General features: G+C 40.3%; 1 protein-coding gene across 1 annotated transcript in view; it reads left to right on the top strand.

Annotated features, from left to right (window-relative positions):
• The window catches only part of VAPB (VAMP associated protein B and C), a 32,971-nt gene extending 12,316 nt beyond the window's left edge, over positions 1-20,655 (top strand). Inside the window, exons 2-6 of the mRNA XM_059862478.1 lie at positions 3,354-3,506; positions 10,893-10,996; positions 13,215-13,295; positions 14,481-14,657; positions 16,791-20,655. Of these exons, the coding sequence (XP_059718461.1) occupies positions 3,354-3,506; positions 10,893-10,996; positions 13,215-13,295; positions 14,481-14,657; positions 16,791-16,949 (674 nt within the window). The 3' untranslated portion in view covers positions 16,950-20,655. The remainder of the gene's footprint in view (positions 1-3,353; positions 3,507-10,892; positions 10,997-13,214; positions 13,296-14,480; positions 14,658-16,790) is intronic.

The raw sequence follows: 20,655 nt of genomic DNA, 5'->3' as shown, positions 1-20,655 counted from the left end.
TAACAACCCTGCTGAAAAGTAGTCCTATGAAAAACCAGGATACCACTTACTATTTGTTGTTTCATGAGTATAGGAGGTGATGTTTCTTTTCCTTTCAGTAATACTGCTAGTTTGTGTATCGCTAGATGCCCACTTCGCATTAACATGAGTTGACTTTATTTTGGCAGGAGAAAGTCACCAAGCCCTTGTGGAATATTTCAGACTTTCAGCACCAAATTCAATTTACTGCATTCTTCCATGCTCCCATGACAACCCCGTGTCAGATGATGCATGTACAGACCCTGTTTCCTATAACTTTGTCCTTGGGATGACACCAGTGGCATTCTTCTCATGATCTTTAAAAAACCTGTGAGAAGAACAGTTGGGATGATTTTAAAGAGCAGATTGTCATTTGGAAAGCACCTTGCCTTAGTATGAGTTCCACTTATCTACAAATATTATGAGCAATTGAAGAAACATTCAAAACAAAATAATGTGATTAAGTAAGGGTTGTAGGTTTTAAGAGTCAGTCTTCACTTGCTGCTTTCACCCAAGGACCATCCAGATGCACCAGTCTGGCTTAACTGTGCTCTAAGCCCACCTTGGCAGTACAAGCATTGTCGAGGTGTTTATTTACAGCATAAACTTGTATAAATAAATAGTCCATCCACTTGTAATGAGGACAGAGTTACCAGAAAGATTGTAGAGTGTTTTCTCTTACTGTACTTGGGTACGATTCCCAAAGTCCCAGTGCCTTGCATTGGAAAATGAAGCTGCAGGGTTGATGTGCATCTCACATGACTGTTAATACCCAGACCAGCTTTATCTGCAGTGCTCAAATCCAGCTGCTGGAAAGCAAAGGTGTATCACCAGTGCAGAATTAGCTGGTGTCTCTCCTGGGATAAGTTCTCCCACATTCACCAACCTCCCCAAAAACCTGTTACCTTGGCTCTAGTAATCCAACAACAGGCAACCAAGATTTCATTTCAGCCTGAGTTGGCAGTCCATGGGCCTTGCTCTTAAAAGGCAGGCCAGCCAAGTGATAATATTTCACTGCCATGCCCCAGTTACCCCTGAGTAATACCCTGTGGTCTGTTTATTTTTTTATTTCAGGAGACCTTAATTGGCACGTTAATCCTCCATTTGTCTGCTGTGTTTTGCTTTGCTGCTGAGTTTGAACAGCAGTGCCATAAGAATGAATGTGCTTGCCCACAGGTTTGCTGGAAGCAGATGTCAACCTTCTAGTACAGTTGTGGTGGCTGTAAAACCTGTAATTTGGGGGAAATGTAGCTAAAGAAGCTGTTTAGGGCTTAGTGGACAGAACAGAAGAGGAAACACCAAGCAGACAAGAAGAAATGAGTTCCGTCTGCTGAAAGGTTTTGCTGCCAAGTGTTTTGGTGTGATCTATGTTAGCAATAAGTAATTCCATTTGGAGATTATTTTCCACACAGAATTGTTGTCGTGTTACTATTTCAAACAGCAGCTCTGTGCTGGGGCACACAAATCCCGCACACATTCATGGATCAGCCAAGTAAAAAACATGGTATTTCCCCCAGGAACTCTATCCCAGCATGCAGACCAGTAAAGCACTACTGAGGATGCAGCTGCAGATGAAGGGCTTTGTACAGCCAACCCTCCCCCTGTGCTGGAACAGCTCAAGCTGTAATTTTTTAGTAAAGACACATCCTTAATGCATAGGCATCCTATAATTTCATCTGAAATGTTAGATTTCTCCCTGTTAGGGCTGTTTTGAAGATCTGCTGCTGTCCTTACACACCTAAATGTTTGCTGGATTTTTCTCATGGTTTGGCTTATTTTCACTTCTTTAACAACTCATGGCTGCTTCTGGCCAGTTATTTTCCATTAGCTTCAAGTCTCTCCCTGCATGCAGAACACAGAGAAAACTTGACAGCTGCGTTTCATTCTCTTTCACATCTCAGTGTTTCACCAGGCACAGGTCTAGTGAAACCTTTGCCATGGGATCTGAAAATTATATTGCTTCAAATTTTTTTTAGCTCCCATTGCATTGCCAAGCTGATTTGCTCAGGATGCAGACAGAAGTGGTGCTGCCTTATTGTCTGATTGGGGTTATTATGTGTGTGATTGTTTTGAGGCTTTTCCCCTTATAATTAAAGCAAATTGGATCAAGGATAGAGATTGCAGCACTGTAGTACTGTTACAGCTGCATTAAATACTGTGTTAGGAGACAAATTTGTGTAGAATAAGAAGCAAACTTAAATTACATCAAGGTGTCCATGCTGGGAGAGGAGGGTGGTGGAATGCTGCCTGCCAGTATTTTTATCATCATCATTATTCACCCTTTTTCAGTTTTAGGGTTGCCGTTTCTACAAGGAAAAGTTTGATGCTTTTTTTGGACTAATTTGCTTTAACTCCTGAAGGTATTTTATTCAGGCATCAAATTAAGCACTTCTATGGAGAAGACAGTTGATCAAAGTGTGGTTATATTTCTTTAATTTTACTTCTTTACCATCTGTGAAGCACTGTAGTTGTGTGCTACCTGTCTGATTTATCAGTGTCTTGTAGGAAATCAGCCTTTCTTCTGCCTGAGGGATTTGGGAGTTTCAATTAGGTAGTGAGCCTGAGAGAAAAGGGCTCTTTTTGCAGAAAAGTTCTGCAAAACCAAGTGCAGGCACTTGGTTTTGCAGAACTTGACAATGGTTTGATTTTGGCTTTGCTAATATGGAAATCTTTGCCAGTGCTCTCAGTGTCTAAAAATGTTCCTATTTCCACATGGTTATTTCCTGTCCTGGGCGACGTAGGCTACTTTATTTCTTCTGGTTTATAATTTCTAGTCGCCAAGACAGTTTATAAAAGAACCAAAAAACGTTGGTAGGCAAAAGGAGATGCACCCTGTATGCTTGTCTTGCTGGTTTTGATGTGGCATTCCTGAATACCTGCTGGAATCCTGGTTCTGTGGAGGTCCAGCTTCATGTGCAGAAGGATCTGTGTTAGTCCATGGTTCCCATTCCTTGGTTAACAAACTGTCCTGTGCTCACTACTTACACCTACAGCATGGGTATATGTGGTATCTCTACTAGCCTGGCTTTCTGTGACTAGAATGGAGCAACTGTGACACAGCAGGGAATTTGGCATCCTTTGAATGCCATGTTGTGGTGTTGGCACAATGTGTAAATGATTTCCCCCTTTTGTTTTGCTGTTAATGATGAGCTCTTGGGCTGGGGCCTGGCTGCAGCCTCAGCTTTGCGTGCACGATTATCTGTACGTGCTGCAGATGGAAATTGAACATCTAATTACTTTATAAGATTTGTGAACAGAGATTTAGAGCCTGCTTAGCCTCTGTTTGAAAAGTGCTTTCTGGGTGATTTCAAGTCTGCTTTTGTTCTCCTCCTCAGGTCCTTTCACAGATGTGGTCACTACAAACCTGAAGCTCGGCAACCCCACGGACAGAAATGTGTGCTTCAAAGTTAAGACCACAGCACCACGTAGATACTGTGTAAGGCCCAACAGTGGAATTATTGATGCAGGAACATCAATTAATGTTTCTGGTAAGCCATTTAAGCAGTTCTTTGCTGAATGAAAATAGCTTCTTATGATCAGTTATTTCTTGGAATGCCTTGCAGCCTGAAAGTATTTTGGTTTTTCCAAGAGGTTGTGCTTTCATGGAGAAGCAGCCATTTCATGTATCCTTACTTCCCTTACTCCTGGTTTAGCAGGAACAGGTTTGGTCTTACATCTTGTTTTGGAGAGGAAAAAGGTGGAAATACACATGTGATTGATATGGTTCATTAACAGCCTCAGCCAGTGTATCCAAACCAGTCCTGCTGCAGCCCTGCCCTCCCTGTGGGATTATTTTTGTACAGTTAGTTTTTTGCCAGCTTAACTTCCTGAACCAGCTCACCACGGGGTCAAACAAGTGCTTGGATGAGCACATTGAGGAAAGAATAAAACTGGGTGGACTGTAGCCACTGGTTTAGACCGGTGTGGGCTGATGCTAAACTGCCTTTGATTTGACCAACAATGAAAACATTTACTTTCAAAGCATGCTTGTTTTGTGTGCCTTGAGATTCAGTATCCTTTGGTGTTAAAAATGTCAAATGACTAAATCTTTGCTGTTGCATAGGAAAAGTTAATGATTTTCTCTGAGTCAGTAGCTCTTGACTTGCCTAAGTTTGGTAATGGAAAAGCAAAGGAGTGGCTTACTTTGAAAGCATAAAAAGCTGAGTGTTCTTACAAACAGTGTCTGTGTGTTATTAACTTGCTGATAATATATTCTCTCAATAACTTCTCTGATCCATGTTCTTAATAAGAATTCTATCAAAAGATGTAGTTGTGGCATATTGGATGAATGAGGTCAGACTTGAGTTAAGAAAATTATTCCTCTAAACCTGCAGATTCAGATTTGTTTTGAAAAAAAAAATTAATATTGGCATGATAAGAAATATTATTGATAGGTTATACGGTTTGCTCCTACCAACCTCTTTTAGCTTGGGATAAAATTTTGGGATGCCAAAACCACTGCTTTTAACTTGAAAAAAATGAACATGTAAAAATTGAGTTCAGTTTCTTACTTAATAAAATTTAAATTATTTAAACACCTCACCCTTGGAGAGAGCTTGCTTCAACAAAATAAAAATTGATTCTAAAACCACTTTGCACTGTAAAATTAAGCAACTCTAATCCTGTGAGTCATCTTATACAGGCCCATATTTGCACACTCATTGATCTGTTGTCTTTGGGATTTCTGTGGTGTCAAATTGAGTGTGCAAAGGGCTGCAGGATTGTGCTTCCCTTGCAGTTAATCCCAGTGGAATGTCAGTGAGGAGGTGACCAGGGAGTGGTGGGAGCTCCAGGTGGGGCAGGCAAAGCACTTCTGCTTCAGGAGAGGGCCAGCAGGTACCCAGTGAGCTCTGAAATGACTAATATGTAAATGAAAAAGCTCTCTGGAGAGAAATGGAGATTTTTAAAAGTCGGAACAATTCCCAAGTAAAGCTGTCTGTCATCTATACTAGCTGCAGGCAAGCATATCAAATGCACTGAAATCAATGAAATGATAATGAAAATTAGCATGGTTTCTAGCTACAAATTATCTTTGTGCTATAAAGATGTTGATGCTTTTCATCTTGCAGATGAACTTTGAAAATTAAAAGCCTACTTCCTTTGCAGGCTCTTACCAGGCTTTTTGAAATGTTGTCTTGCTCTCAGTGTTGAGTTTTGCTCACAAGTGCCCCTTAGCTCCACCTTAAGCAAATACAGTGCAGACAAGTGTTGTAGGAACCCTCTCTTGTTATGCTACACTTGTTATGCAGCTTGCTTTTCCAGCCTGACCCTTCCCAGTGCCACACCAGGCAGAGTGTGGATCTAGTCCAGGGCTAAAGTATCCCCTTATGTGACTGCTGTGCTAACCCTGAGCTGTGCTTTGCTCTTGCTTACACAGCTTTAAGAATTTCCCTTTTCTGATAACCTTATTTTTAGTGATTTATGATTTGGTTAGTGTGGGAAATGGCTGTGGTATATTTAATCACAAGCTCACATGTGTGATCTAATATTTCCATGCTGATATTAAGAGTAGTAATAAATAACAATCTTAAATTGCCAATCCTTATATTAACATATTTTAAAATGCAAGTAGCACACTTTCATTGTTCCTTAGGTAATATATTAAGCTCCTTCAAACCATGCTTGGGACCTGATTTTGGACTTGAGGATGGCAGTGTCTTTGGTTTTGAATAGCAGATGGGATCCTTTGGATGGGAGGGATCAAAGAGGGAATCTGTTTTCAGATTCACAGAAAGGATGGAAGATGTGTTTAACCTTTACTTTGGAGTAATATTGCTCGAGAACAAAAGACTTTGGAGTTTGATTTTGGAGTTAATGAAGTGAAAAATGAATAGAATTTGTTTGTTTGCCTCTAAATCAGTTATCTTTTCAGTCATTTAATTCAAGTCTTGCACAGGGCATAAAAATAGGGCTTGAATTCCTTCAAACCTAGTGAAAATACTGCTGATGAGAAATTATTTAAAATATAGTTAATCCAGTAACTTCTGGACACTTAAGCTAATTGGGTTGTGTTTACTATATACAATCTGTTCCCTTCACAATTGCTGACTGGCTTTACCACAGCCACTGATAGCCCTGCATTGGAGCTGCACCTTGTCTCCAAAAAATCAGTGCCTCAGCATTGGTTAGTCTCAGAGAATATTATTGCCTGGAGCTGAATTTGGGACAGCCTCTTCCTTCTTGCTCTGTAGTAACCAGATGCCTTTGTGACACTCCTGTGAAACTGTGTCTGTACTATTTTGCTGTAAGTATATGAGAAGGTATTTTGCTCTAAGAGGCAGCAGTTGCACTTTATTTCACATTAATATGATGGCTCATTTAAAGACTTAACAAAATGCTAGAAAAATGCTAGAAAATGCTTTAATCTAGTGGAGTCTCAAATGCTGCCTTCTTATGCCATATCACAGCTTTTGCTAAATACCAGCATTTGAGGCCCTGTCAGCATGTGCTGCCTGCTGGGATGTCAGGTTTGGAGCCCGTGTTTTCACCTGTTATATAATGGCATGTAATTTTAACAGCTGAGTTTATGTAACTGTCGGGAAGCCTGTGTGAGCACTGTCATCTGATTCCATTGCACTGGGGCTGCAGTGCTTGGAAAGGACCATTTGCACACATTCCACTGTGCTAAGCACCTCTGATTTCAGCAAAGATAGCTGATTTTGTGCCTTTGAAACCTAAATAAAAGCCATGAATGGATTACAAAGGAAAAGTGAAGGAATACCAGCAGATGCTGGTGAGTCTGCAGTACACTTACAAGGAGGAGAGGGGAATTGCAGATGGTACCATCTGTGCACAGCGTCCCACTGAAGAGAGCAGGCTGAACACGCCTCCTAGAAGGGAGGAGGAGCTGAGTTTGCTGTCGAATATCCGGGAGGGAGGGTTTTAGTTTTTTCTGAGCTTTCCTGACTTTGAAAAGGCAGGAATGGAGCTGCTGCCCTGTGCTCTGCAGTCACGGTGGGTGTGCCCCATTCCCTCAGGCACTGATTGTGTCCATCCACTGCTGCATTCCCAAACTTTCCTTGGCAGGAAACTCCTGTGCCCTGTTCTCACAGATCTCCCAAACAGAAACTACCAAGTTTTGGGTTATTCTTGCCTGCCTGCTTTAAAATTCTATCATGATCTTCACAAATTCAACATTTAGTATTATTGAAATATTTACAGAAATTTTATGTTTATTTATGTAAACATGAAACAAAGGTGGGATGGTGCAATGGCTTCTGCTCATTTCTGTACATGTGAGTGTCCTTTGCTTACCTCTGCCAGAGCTGATGGAATTCCACAAGGATCTTGGGGCTTGCCCCTGTTTCTGATTGGGGTATTTTATGTGACATAAGTGTGGTAGATTTGATCCATCCAGAGCATGAAGAATTCCTTGCAGTGCTCTTTGGGAAAATGATTGATAAAGGTAGAAAAGAACAAATAAATTGACAGTCTGTTGAATGAGCTTCTTAAGAATGAACAGTGATGTGGCTGGAGATGTGATAGTGATGTTTCTTGAGAGTGATTCTTGGTCCTAATCTTGTTTAATGCTTTTACAAGCAATTCTGAACAAAGAGTATACTAAAAACTCTGATGATGTTGTAAAGTTGAGAGATTGAAGATATACAGCAGAATTAGGTGTCCTTGAAGGCTACAGTAAGAGAAATGGGATGAGTTTCATTAGAAAAACTGCATAATCACATATTTGGAGAATAAAATACTCTGGCTACAATTGCAAGCTTGTTGAATGAAGGGGCCTGGTTGGGGTGAGCAAGATCATAGACATAATAATACTAAGACATAATGTGGCTGTGAGGAAGGCAGATGTAGCATCATACATCTGGATAAGGCAAGAGGTGAGAGGGCATGCATGCTGTGGTTCAAGGCACTAGTAGAGTTTCCTGCATGTGTAATTGGAGGAGCTCAAACCAAAACAGGTGCAGAGGATGAATGGGGAGTCTGGCCTAGAGAGAACCCACCAAGTCTGGCTTAAGTTTACCAGTAGGCCAGGAGTTCCTGTGATTGATGGCTTGGAGAGCACCAGAAGTAAGTGATTCTTCCCCTCTTCTGCTATTTCAGCATTAGGGCAGTGTTGGTCCAGGACCAAGTAAACAGGCCATTAATAAATTTAGATGGAAACTAGAGGAAGGTTGCTGACTATCTGAGCTGGGAGACTTTTCTGTTCCTTCTGCTCTTGGAAAGGACAGCTAGATCCTAGCAGGTGTTAAAGGTGTTCCCTGCTTCAGATTTCCTCTGTTCTTTGGAAAAGCTGGTTTATTCTAGGAAAAGCAGAGGAGTTTAATGCTTCTGTCATTGTAACTAACTTTGTAATTAACTAATTGTAACTAACTTTGCCAGTAAACTGTTCTATGGAAAAGAAGGAGCACATTGGGTGGTCAGTGCCTCTCCTCAGCTCTCTGCTGAGCATAAAATGCTGGGGATATTGCAGGAATGTGTGAGAAAACCCATGTCCATTGATCTCTCAGTGACTCTGCAGTTTTTGCTTGTGGTACAACAGTGCTGGTGCTCGAGCTCTGGGGTGAGCAGCCTGGGAAGTGGTTGAGGTATATCTCTGCCTGATGGATGCTGCTGACTGTAAACTTGGAGATCACATTGATAATTTTGTTTCTTAAAACTCTGATTACTGATGAAAGCTGAAGCTTCTGACCTGATGGGACAACTGATGTGATAAGGCATTCTGTAGGAACATACTTCTCACATAATTTTTGCATAAGGTTTGTGATTTCCATTCAGAACAAAGGAGCCACATTCCCACTAGCAATTTCTCCAGCAATTAGGGCAATTTTATGGAACTAATCTTTCACAGAAGCCCCAGTAGTATGTGGATAAATATTAAAATGGTTTGGTTTCCTCTTGGAAAAAGTACATATTTTTGAGCTTCCCATCTGGCTTACAAGACATTTGCTGAATAATTTGTGTCAACGTGGCTTTCATGTATTGATCTAAAAATACAAGTGCTAACAACGTCTGTGCTGTCAAGCCCTCTCTGGCTCTTGTGGTTCAGTGAATGGAGCTGGGAGCAGTGATCATTTGGCATTCCAGGATGGATTCAGCACTGTCCCTTGGGAAATGAGGATTTTCAGATGAGCTGATAGTTGCACTCAGCAAAGTGAGCTGAAAAAGCCACAATTATAGAAGTTCCATAAATGCTGAATAGTTCTGGCCATCCAGTTGGATCTTACACATTGAAATTATTGAAGTGTCTGCTACAGAGGAGAAAAAACAATGCTGCTGCTTTTCAGTGATGTGTCAGGCAGTGTTGAAGTAGTTGTGCTTTCACAGTGCACTCACTCCTGTTTGGAAAATAGTTTTAAAGGTAAACCTTTAAAGCAAATTAATTTGCATACTTATTTTGGAATAAAAGCCAACTACTGCAAGGTGAGTTTTAAATGTATAATAATTTTTAAAGCACCTCATCTGAGAGAATTTATTGCCTGCCTTTTCTCTGGGCTTTAAAAGGCATGTGGTTGTTGATAGCCACAGATTGTGTGCGCAGTAAAGATGGCACAGCCATAACATACCCTGCTCATTAAGGGAGGCAAATTGGTTTGACTTGCCTTCATTTGCAACAAATGGGATCTTTGGATATTGCTTTTATGCAAGAAACCCCTGCAATTAGTGCGTATGAATTTGGGCACATAATGCTGATAGCACCAGTACTTGAAAATGCTCCTAATTCTTGACCTGCTTCTCTTCTTAGTGATTGAATTGAGGGGCTGAAATAAGACAGGTCATAAAATGTGACTTTTTGAACCTTACACCATTTTTTTCTGATAGCAGTAATGGCAGTATTTGCAAGCTGCATTTTCAGTTTGAGGGGGTGGTGGCTTTTTGCCGTGTCTAATAACAAGTTTGTGTAAACTGTGTTGCTTATTTCCACATGTTCTGTCTCGTGGTAAAGCCAAGCTCGTGTTTTTAATGCCCCAGTAGCTGAATATCCAGGTTATTTGCAGATGTGGGGGCTCCAAGTGACCACTGTGATTAAAGATTATTCTGTGTAAATGAAATTCCCAACTGTCCTTCTTCTCCCTCTTCAGGTTGCTTTAACCCAAAAGCAAAGACATGGAAATTCCCAGTATGGCTTAAAAAATTAAAATAAAGCACACACATTCCCTAAACCTGCTATTCCCTCCTCTCTGCCCCCTAAAGAGAGTCATTTTCTGCATAAGTAAATTTTGGAATGCTTTTTATTTTTTGAGTGAAGAGAAATACATTCCTTGCATACCTTGCATAGGCAAAGTTTGCATCACATTTAACTATAAACTTCCAGCTATAAATTGGTAACAAACTTTCAGTAACTTATTTGTGGAAGCAGAATACTTGTACTTGATAAATCAAATGCCATGAGACTCTTAAGCTTTGTAGAGGAAATTTCCATGCTGAGACTTGAACCTCAAGGTTTACAATGTTTGACTTTGCCTCTGTAGCTTTTCTTGGGCACCATCAGCAATATTTGTGTGTACAGCTCATCAAAATGCTTCTCACTTCTGCCCCGAGGATGGAGCCAGACAAAAAGATGCTGTCTTGGGAAAAATTTCCCTCTGTCCCAGAAGATATGTAAATGATCCTATTTCCTATAAATGGCTATTGTTATCCTGCCATAGCTGTGTACAGAATTATGTAGGGTGATCAGCATTTCCAGAATTCTCAGGCCAAAGTCTAGACGGACTGAGGAAATCTGTTTCTCTTGCCTCCTTTCAAAATTCTGGTTCAAAGTGAGGTTCCTGATCTCAGCTGCTGCTTTGGTCTTAACAACAGACAACTTGAAACCATTTTAATGTTTGTTTTTCTGGAATCTGGTAACTGTGTCATCAGTGCATGACTCTGCAGCAGAGCAATGTTAATGCAATGTGTTCTGGGTTTTTTTCTTCCAGTGATGCTACAGCCTTTTGACTATGACCCTAATGAGAAAAGTAAACACAAGTTTATGGTTCAGTCTATGTTTGCTCCAGCTGATACTTCAGATATGGAAGCAGTAGTAAGTATTGAAATTATTTTAAATTGATTTCTTTCTAATTGTAGAATTTTGTCAGTCCTTTGACTGCATTGTTTAAGGGATGTTGTCAGACCACACTGGAATGGTCCTTGAAAGCTTTTCCAGATTTCCATCTCTGCGTGGCAAGGAGTTTTCTGTTATTTTGAGCCCCAGGAATCCTGCACTGAGAGTTTTTGTCTGTGGTTGCTTCTTTAGGAAGCTGCTGTCAGTAATGGGATACCAAGCCATGAAAAAGTAGTTGTAGTTTTTTGCAGTATATCCTTCTTTAGAAAGGGCAGCTTGAACCATATATTCTAAGGATATACAGAATGTATTCTAAGTCTGTGGCATCATTTTTATGCATCTGCTCTCAGTCTTGAGTCTTCTCTTGAGCAGCTCCTTTTGCAAGGTGCAAGAGGATGATTTACAAGTGTTGTATTTTTCTTTATCCCTACCTGTGTCTGCTGTGGCTTTGTAAATGAAAGGCCCTCACAGATTCTGTCCTGTGGATTACAAATGAGCAGTAGAAATATGTAGGTGCTGGAGCAGAGAAGGACAAAAGAAATAAAAATAGGATGTCAGGCTACAGTAAGACAACCTGCAGAGGAGTGTAAACCACTATATCAACTGCTGGGTTTCCTTTATCAGCAAGATTTGCCCCCAGAAGAAGGCACAACGGAGCTCTCTGTAGCCCAGCTTTTGTTAGCTTGAGAGAACATTCAGTGGCTATTGAGGACACAATGTAAAAAGCAAAAAAAACATTACTCTAAAAGTGTGTGGCTTGTGTGTGCTACTTAAAAACAAAAAAGCCAACCCAAAAATACTCTACAGTTGTCTTTACAATATGTGTCTTCTTCTGAATAGCTTCTTAAAGCTGGGGCACTCTGCAGGTTAATAATTTCCCTTCTGAAGCTGATTTATGAAACTGTATTTGTTTAATGGGCTCAAAATAAGATCCAGTGGGAGAAACAGCAATAATAATAAAATGTCTGCATCACTAGAAAGATAAGTCAGTCTGCCTTTCTTTTGAGCTCTTTAATTTTTATGAGTTACTTTATACCATGACAAATGTTATTCTGCTGGCAAAGAATGTTTTTTAGTACCTAGATGGGCCTTTCAATTTTCCAAAGCTCTCCAGACCGATAGGATTCCTTTTCCTGTAACACTTTGATCAGTTCTCAGTTTTGTTACCACTCTCCAGATCTCTTCCTATTCTGGATGAACAGGTGAGACCAGTTATGGGAGTACTATAAAGCTTTCAACACTTCACAGGCAGCCAAGGAGCTCGAAATAGATCTGACTTCAGCCCCAGAAGAGCTGAACCACGATTCAGCTGTTTAGGATGAGTTAAATACTACTCCAGCTTGCATGGGCTTAGCCATAATTTGTCACCTACTTGAGATATGCTGAGGACTATCAAGCTACAAGGAGGATGGTCAAAGTGAAGAGGAGCACGTGAGAACTCCAGGATAGAAGTGTGGACACTTCTTGCTGTTTATTATTACTGAGAATAAATCTTTTCACTTCAGGGTTACAGCTGATACTGAGCAAAGGTTTATTACTGCTGATCCCTATTAAAAAGGTGGCAAGGAATCTTGTTTATGGCAGACTCCCCAGCTGAAAGGGAGAGAGGGTGTGAGGGGAAGTTATCCCTCTGTATGTAGCACATCTGGTGCTGTTCAGACATTGATGCTGAAAAACAAGGATGTGGAAAACAAGGAGGGAGAAGAACAGTCCTGTATTCATTCCAGTCAGGAAAAAAGCTCATGTGAAATTTGAAAAGTTTGAATAGGAACTCCACTGGCCAGAGAGTTGAGAACTCACTCTGTGATTTATTTGGGGCTTGCTATCTTTCCCTTCCCCTGAATTCACCCCTCCTTTTACTTTTTTTTTTTCCTTCTTTTTTTTAAGCAGGCTCATTACTCCCCCTGTCTCTGCTAATTACTCTGATACAGCTCCCAGTTCTCTCATAAATTACCTGTGGAAGTTTCAGACTATTTAGAATGACTTGCTTCATAGTATCTGGTCTGTCTTTATGATACCACTCAGTTTTGGTTTTGATCTCATTTTTCATCCTGTGTGTGGTTAATGGTAGTGTGATAAACACCTGTGGGTTCTTTCTGAGTGAAATGATGTGATTTGTTTACATAATGCACTGCATTTCCAATCTGCCTGATTGTACTAATATGTTTAATGTGAAATTAATATTAACTTATTCCAGTGGAAAGAAGCAAAACCAGAAGAACTCATGGATTCGAAACTTAGGTGTGTGTTTGAGCTACCAGCAGAGAATGATAAGCCTGTGAGTATTTTCAGATGCATATTGAGTGATTTGACTTAATACCACAGTAAATCCTGTAAAATGGCATGTTTGTACAGACAGCTGTATAAGCACAAGACAGAACCTTCTGTTTCACTGCCTGGATGGCATCACCCTTTAAAAACACAATGTAAACTATCTAAAATCTTGGTAATCCTTGGTGTAACTAACAGCCAGTTTAAACTTCATAAATGCAACAGTAGCACAAAGCAATTTTTGAGTTGATCTGTTGTCATTTAGTGAAAGGTCAGAGGATAAAGAATACTTAGAAAAAATTAAAGGTGCTGATTGCTGGTTGTGAAGCTCAGAGTTTATAGTGAAGCAGTTATAATCATCAGCAGTATAAATTTCACTGCCTGTCCAACACTTCCTTAGTACAGCTCTGATTTTGTCAAGTGAATTGATAGAAAACTGATGAGGAGGACACAAATTCAGTTAGGAATAATATATTGAAATTAGCATCTGTAATATTGTAGGATCCTTTCTTGTTAGGGTAATAGACATGATAATTTGTAATGCATTTCTGTATTGTCCAGTATAAAACTGATCATGGATTGAATAAACTGAAAAATGCTTCCCAGTGTGCAGGTACTAAAGGCACAGTTGTTCTGCCTTGCACTGAGCAGTCTGTAATTAGGATTATGTAATTGGCTGGGGAGAGGTTTGATGTTATGAGAGACCCTTTCTAAAGTGCAGAGCATGGAGGAGATCCAAAGGCAGGAGAGAGAGCAGGGTTGGGAGATCTGAACTTTGTTTCCCAGCTTGGGTTGCAAATTCCTGCATCCCCACTGAAACAGGGAGAGGGAAGCCAAGAGTGGGAAGTGAAGAGGGAGGGAGCTGCAGACTGTCCTGGTCCTGCAGTGGCTGCTTGGGCTGTGCCTGGGGAGGGAAGGGGGAGGAGACCATTGGCTGTGGATCTGGTTTAGGGACATTTCTGTACATGCAGAGTCTGAAAAGTCAAGGTCATTCTCTCTTCACTTACTGCTGCTGATCTGATGTTTTCTGGGATAGCAGTGAAGTTACAGAAAGCAAAATGTTGTTTATTTCTTTTGATACAGGCACGTGTCAGGTGTGCACAGACAATTTTACCTGATTGTCCTCCTATGTATCAGGTGTGTGGTGTGGTGTTAATAACTAACCAAAAATCACTCTATCCTTTTTTAACAGCATGACATAGAAATAAATAAAATTGTATCCACAACTGCAACAAAGACAGATTCCTCTGTAATGTCTAAATCAATAAGTTCTTCTTTGGATGACACTGAAGTTAAGAAAGTAATGGAAGACTATAAGAGGCTTCAAGTAGAAGTTCAGAGGTTACGGGAGGAGAATAAACAGTTTAAGGTAAAGATTGCTGTTGTTTTCTTTTCAGATTTACCCCTTTCCTGAAAAAGAAGCTTCCATCTTAAAGGTTTGGTTACCTGACCTAAGCACAATATTTTACTGCTGTCTATAAAGTAAAAGATAATTCAGGTTTCTCTGTAAACTCAGAGAAGGTGCTGAAATCAATGGTTCCTTTGAAAGGAGGCACAAGTCATGCAGTCACAGGAGAAGATTGGGTAGCAACCCAGAGGAGTGAATTCCCCCTCTTTTTTCTTTTCCCACCTAATTTCTCAGTCTGAATTAAGCATTCAGTGTTGGACTTGGCCCCTTCTCCCAAACCATGGGAGCTTGAGGGCAGTGTTGTGCAAATACTGAGTGTTTCAGTAATTGCACCTGTAATGTGCTGCTGAAATGGCCAAATTAAGACAGATGAATGGGAAATGGCCTTCCTGTCATATCCAGCACATGGCTGGGAAATCCAGTAATTGAGAAGCCTTTATCACTCTGCTGAAAAATTCTTTTTACAGTAGCTTGACTTGCTGTAAGTGTCTACTTCCATAGATATCAGCACCAAGGAAAGTGTGGATGCTGTGACTCTTGCAGCCCAGTGAAAGGAGCTCTGTTCTCTCAGCTCTGATGCTGCTTGGCTGCCTGATGCATGAAGGAATTCTTGAAAACAGTTTTGTTTTGCACCGAAATAATATGTGTACATAACAGACATGGCCCTAACTTCTCCGTGTGTTCTTGTTTTGCCAGTGACTCAGTACTCTTAAGTTCTGTATGATTTTATTTAATGTTTTTGCAAATTGGTGTTGACTAAACACTCTGCAGGAGCTATCTAGAATTGAGCTGATATCTTACAGTAACATCCCAGATAGGTGAGCTCTTTGTCCCTTTGTGGAGTGTTAAAAACACCTGTAAAATGTCAGAAAGTAATGCTGAATTGCCTGCTACCAGGTGCTGTCAGTGTCAGGCTGGAGTCACTGTCAGAAGGAAATTAAAATACTTTAAATAAAAATTTGTTGTTTCTATAGAAAGTGTGTTGTATTTAAACAGCATTTTATTGTTTACAAAAGTCAGTTGTCCCCATTCAGAATTAGAGCAGCAGTGAGGTTTTGGATACCCTGTGGCTTTCAATTAGTAAATAAATAAATTAATTAATAGAAAATTAAGTTCACCTTCAGATCATGTAGGTGCCCCTTTAAATTCAAAAGTGAGAACCACTGACATACCCTGAGCCCTTTGAACTTCACTTACCTGACAATTTTGAAGACTGCAGTAACTTTCATTACAATTTTGTTTCTTGACTATTTTTTTAAGTATAGACTGGAGACTTTTGCTTTGATACCTTATACTTTTGCACTATAATACTGTATCACATTAGAAAGTCTAACAGTGTTGCTTCAGCTGGACACAAATTAAGTCACAAAAGACTCATTTCCCCTCTCCTGAAGTGCTCTGAGTGTGTGTGTGAGTGGGGTGTGCTAACACACAGCTGTGCTGCACAACAGCTCAGGGAGAGCTGAGGGGAGCATCATTCCACCTGAAACAAGAATATCTGCTGGTGTTACTTTGTTTTATCTGTTGTCTCATCTTTAAATCAGGTGAGCTGCCAAATTCCTATCAAGAAAATATCCTAATTATTGCCATTAGGTTCATGTCAAAATGTCAGCATTAATATGATGTCAGCATTAAACTGATTTCCCTTCGAGGGCTGGGAGATCTGCTTGTGACATCTGACAGGGAATGAGGAGTGTAATTGCCTTGGCTTCTGAAAAACATGCAGCTTCATCTTAGCTATACTGAGAAACATTTTCCCCAACAGCACCTGTCTTGTTACAGAGCAAGAAAAGCACCTTCATGGCATTTCCTCCATCATTTTCCCTAAGTTCTAGAGCCATAGCTAGGCTTTGGGCAGGAGTTCCTGCAGGGTTCCTCAGTGCTTCCCCACTCCCTAAGCAGGAGAAAACTTCCAAGAGCATGTGGCTTTCACCTCCTGCCTCACCAGCCTTCCTTCTCAGGATCATTCAGGACAGAGCTCTAACTCAGCTGAAAATTTCCCTATTCTATAACACCCACCCAAATAAATATGAGAAGGGTGAACATTTAAAGCTTTTTTTTTTTTGTAGAGATAATCAATCTCTCTTCCTTTAGGAAGAAGATGGACTGCGGATGAGGAAGGTACCCCAGACAAACAACCCAATATCTCCTTCTGCAGCTGCTGTCAAGGATGAAGGGCTCAGCTCCAGACTACTTGCTTTGGTGGTTTTGTTCTTTGTCTTTGGTGTAATTATAGGAAAAATAGCCTTGTAGAGGCAGCATGCTGGAAATTGTAAATTGGTTTGATGGTTCTGCCATATCATTGGATTAAATTTATTCATAACAATGTTTAAAAAAAAAAAATTAATGTATGACATCTCACAGGTCTTGCCTTTAAATTACCCCTGCACAAATACTATGTAACATAATCTAGAAAGTTCAAAATGTATGGTGAGGGAATGAATGAAAGAGAATATGCTTCAATGATGAAGGGGGGAGAAAATCCTGATTTAACACTACAATGGAATATTGTATATGTCATTTTAAACATTCTTAGGCCCTGGTACATGTTGCTGGATTACCTCTTTTTAAAAAAAAAAAAGAAAAAAAAAAAGGAAAACTAGAAAAACCTCTTCCTCCACTGCTGGAGCTGGCCCTAGGGATGTTTGGAGCTGGGTTAGGCAGGAGGTGTTGATAACTTCTGTAAAATACGTTAATCCACCATTCTGCTCATGAATTTAACAGTTTCTGTCAGTGTCTTCAACTCTGTGCAAGTTACCAATTTCTTGGCACTTAAATGAGTAGTGAGGAGCTGCAAAGCCTTGGGTGTGACAGCACTGAGGGAGCTGGGCAGCACCGAGGGGCTCGTTCAGAATAAAGGTCAATGCCTTGTTCTCACCAAGGGACCAAGCTACATTGCTGTTGGTTCATTTAGTTGAATTAAAATGTTATTCAGAGATGTTTAATGCATATTTGACTTATTTAATGTATTTCATCTCATGTTTCCTTATTATCACGAAATTGACTAATTCTTTGTGGTATGAAAAGGCACCTGTTCAAAGCCAGTGACGAGAACTAAAAATTTGCTGCTGTAGTGGTGCAAGATTCTTCTGCCTCCTGGTGTTTTGGGCACTACACCATTGTTGGGAGTCTTGATCATCTGAGCATTGGGGAAACAGTGGTCAGGAAACTGTTTTTGTATGTAAATAAGTCTATTTAGGGGAGAAACAAAAATATCAGTAGTAAACTAGTCCTATGCCATCAAAAGACCAATCTTGTTTGACTATGTAGCATCTTAAAAAAAAGAAAAAAGAAAAAAAGAAAGAAAAGAAAAATTAAATAAAGCCCCCAAATTAATGTTTCCTTTGTTACTTTTGTCCTGTTCTCACAGTTTTAGAGGTGGGGAGGAAACAGGGTTCTCTTGTCAGCTTTGTTCATGGCATAAGGAAACTTGCAGTCTGATTTCAGGGTGAATTTCTTTTTTTTCCAGACTAATTTTAATATCAAAGCAAACCATCCCATCGTGAGCCTGACACACAAAAGTTGTTCAGAGTCACCATGCTGAGGTACAAGGTAACATCCCACTTTCCAGGTTAGTTGGGTTCAGGAGTTCAGACACTTGACAGCACCTTTAGAATAAGGAGATTTTGTTTCTAAGCTTCCTTTTACCACAAGGTGTATAAACAAACTCAGTGTGTTTTAACATGATGGATTCAGTAGATTAAAGAGTTTTTGAGCAGGTAAATTCACATCTATTCTCAAATGGTAGACCCAAAAACATTCAGTGGCAAAATTTGTTGTAGCATATTACAAGATGAAGCTGAGTCTTTTACAGATGACTTCTGTCATTCCTTCCCTGTTCCTGGGATTCTGTGAGAGCTGTGGGGGCTGCAGCCTGTCTGCTGCACTCCTTGACCTTTATGTTTGTCCCACTTGTGTCTCAAGGGCTTCCTCCTCTGCAAGTGCAAATAAGTGAAATTTTATGTAAGGCTTAATAAGAAAAATAGGTGGGAAAAAAAAAAAACTTGTAATTGGTGTGTTCAGCTGATGAACATGAGTCTGGAAGTATTTCTAGGAGACTCAATAGAAAGGAGAGGTGAATTTTTAGCATTTTAAAGTGCTGGTGCCTTGTCTGCTCAGAGGGAAGGGACAGAGCCACTGCAGCCTGGCTGCAAAGGGCAGGGCAGGTGGGAGATGAGCTGGAAAGGACAAAGCAGGGAGTTCATGGGACAAATTGGGCAGAATTGATAAAGAAGATCCTGCCTGGGCAGTAGAAGCTGAAGAAAACTTTCTAATGAAGCATTCTTTCAGAAAGGCAAGGTTGTGAGTGATACTGCAAAATTAATTCCATGGCTTTGAAGTGTATATTTGAGAAAACCTTTGCTGAAGGGAGACTGAGATATGAAGTAGATTTTTTTAAGTGGCTGTAAATATCTTGTTCTCTTATCAGAATTTCTGATTCATTTTGAAAAAAATAAGGTTTTTTGAGAGTCCTTTGTTCTGCTTAAAAACAGCCTAAAAGTGGTTGGTTTAAAAAAAAAAATCACTATCTTTGCATGATAAAGGGGGAGGATTTTAGGTTTAAACCGGTCTCCTGTGAGGATATCTGGAGTAATGTTCCAGGCAGTTTTTACACCCAGTGTAAGCTACCACAGCTGCCTTTGCTGGCCCAGGGCAAAGCCAAGAGCAGCTCTGTCCTCCCCCAGTGCTCAGCAGTGACTTCTTGGTGATCTGTGCCAGCCTGGAGCTGCTCATGAGCAAAGCTGTTCCTGGTGTTTGCACTCTGGGATCATAAGGAGGTCCCAGAAAACCTTCTCATGCTTTTCCAGACCTTTCAAACACTGAGCAAGGAGACCAGGAGAGGATATCAGTGTGGGTAACATCAGTAACCTGCAGCTGGGCTGACCCACACCATCAGTCCTAAACAAGACTCTTAAATTAACTGCTTGTATTTTGGAATTTAACAAAATCCTGAGTTTTTCCCTCACCATTTTTCACAAGAGCCTGAACACAGTAGCCCTGAATTGTCTGGGTAATGCTTTGCTTTGCTGAACTTGAAATAAAGTCACTGATCAGGGGAATTCTCAGTCCCTGTTTGACCAAACCCTTCTTTCATAGGCAGTAGAGAGAAATCTTGAGGATTTTTTTTTCTTCCAAGGTTCCTAAAAGGCCAGTTTGTAGATAGAGTGCAAATATAGATTGGATGGATATTCCTAAGCCACCTGGCTCTTTTTGTAAGTTGTTCCTTTTGTGGCAGCACAAGAGCAAATGTTCTCATGAAGTGTTCACAGAAAGTGAATTATTCTGAAGGACATTGTATATCTTAGGAAGTTGTGCACAAAATGTAGAGTTTCTAAATAAGATAATTGTCTGGGGTCCTCACACAACATCAGATATTAGAAACCTGTGATTGATTCATGGTAGTAGAAATCAAGTTATTACTGATCTAATTATTGTCCTTGCTGTTACTTTAAGATGACCACTTGCACATTTATTGTTGATTTTTGTAACACCCAGTAGAGGCTGCTTGGTGCACTCTGGGCGAATTTGGGATGAACAGATACCTGAAATATCTTGAAGCCTAGAGCTGGGAAACAAATGGAAAATGGTTTCTTCTATTTTTATGTAGTTCTCCACATCTTAAAGCAAATACTCTGTGCATGGATGATCATAACTATTGCTGTGCATTGGCAGCTGTCAGCTGGGAATGCACAGCTGGAACAGCTGCATGTGCAAGCCAGGAGCAGCTCAGGTTACTGGGGAGTAGCCTGGGGGCTGAAGAGCAAGATCATGTCATGTTGTTATGTTGAGGGGGATTGATGTACCATAATGTCATTTTCCAAAAATACAGGATTGTAAAGCTCCATGGTGGTGTTACTTTTTCCTCCTGAAATGCTGTTAGTGGGATAAAGTTGGAACTTCACTTTGCAATTCACTAGAATTTCTTTTCATCAATAAACTATGAAGGGTTTGTATCTGC

The sequence above is a fragment of the Haemorhous mexicanus genome, chromosome 18 (assembly GCF_027477595.1).
Source record: "Haemorhous mexicanus isolate bHaeMex1 chromosome 18, bHaeMex1.pri, whole genome shotgun sequence".
NCBI classification, from domain to species: domain Eukaryota; kingdom Metazoa; phylum Chordata; class Aves; order Passeriformes; family Fringillidae; genus Haemorhous; species Haemorhous mexicanus.
Note: the sequence above shows the minus strand (reverse complement) of the source record. Positions and strands in the feature narration are given on the sequence as shown.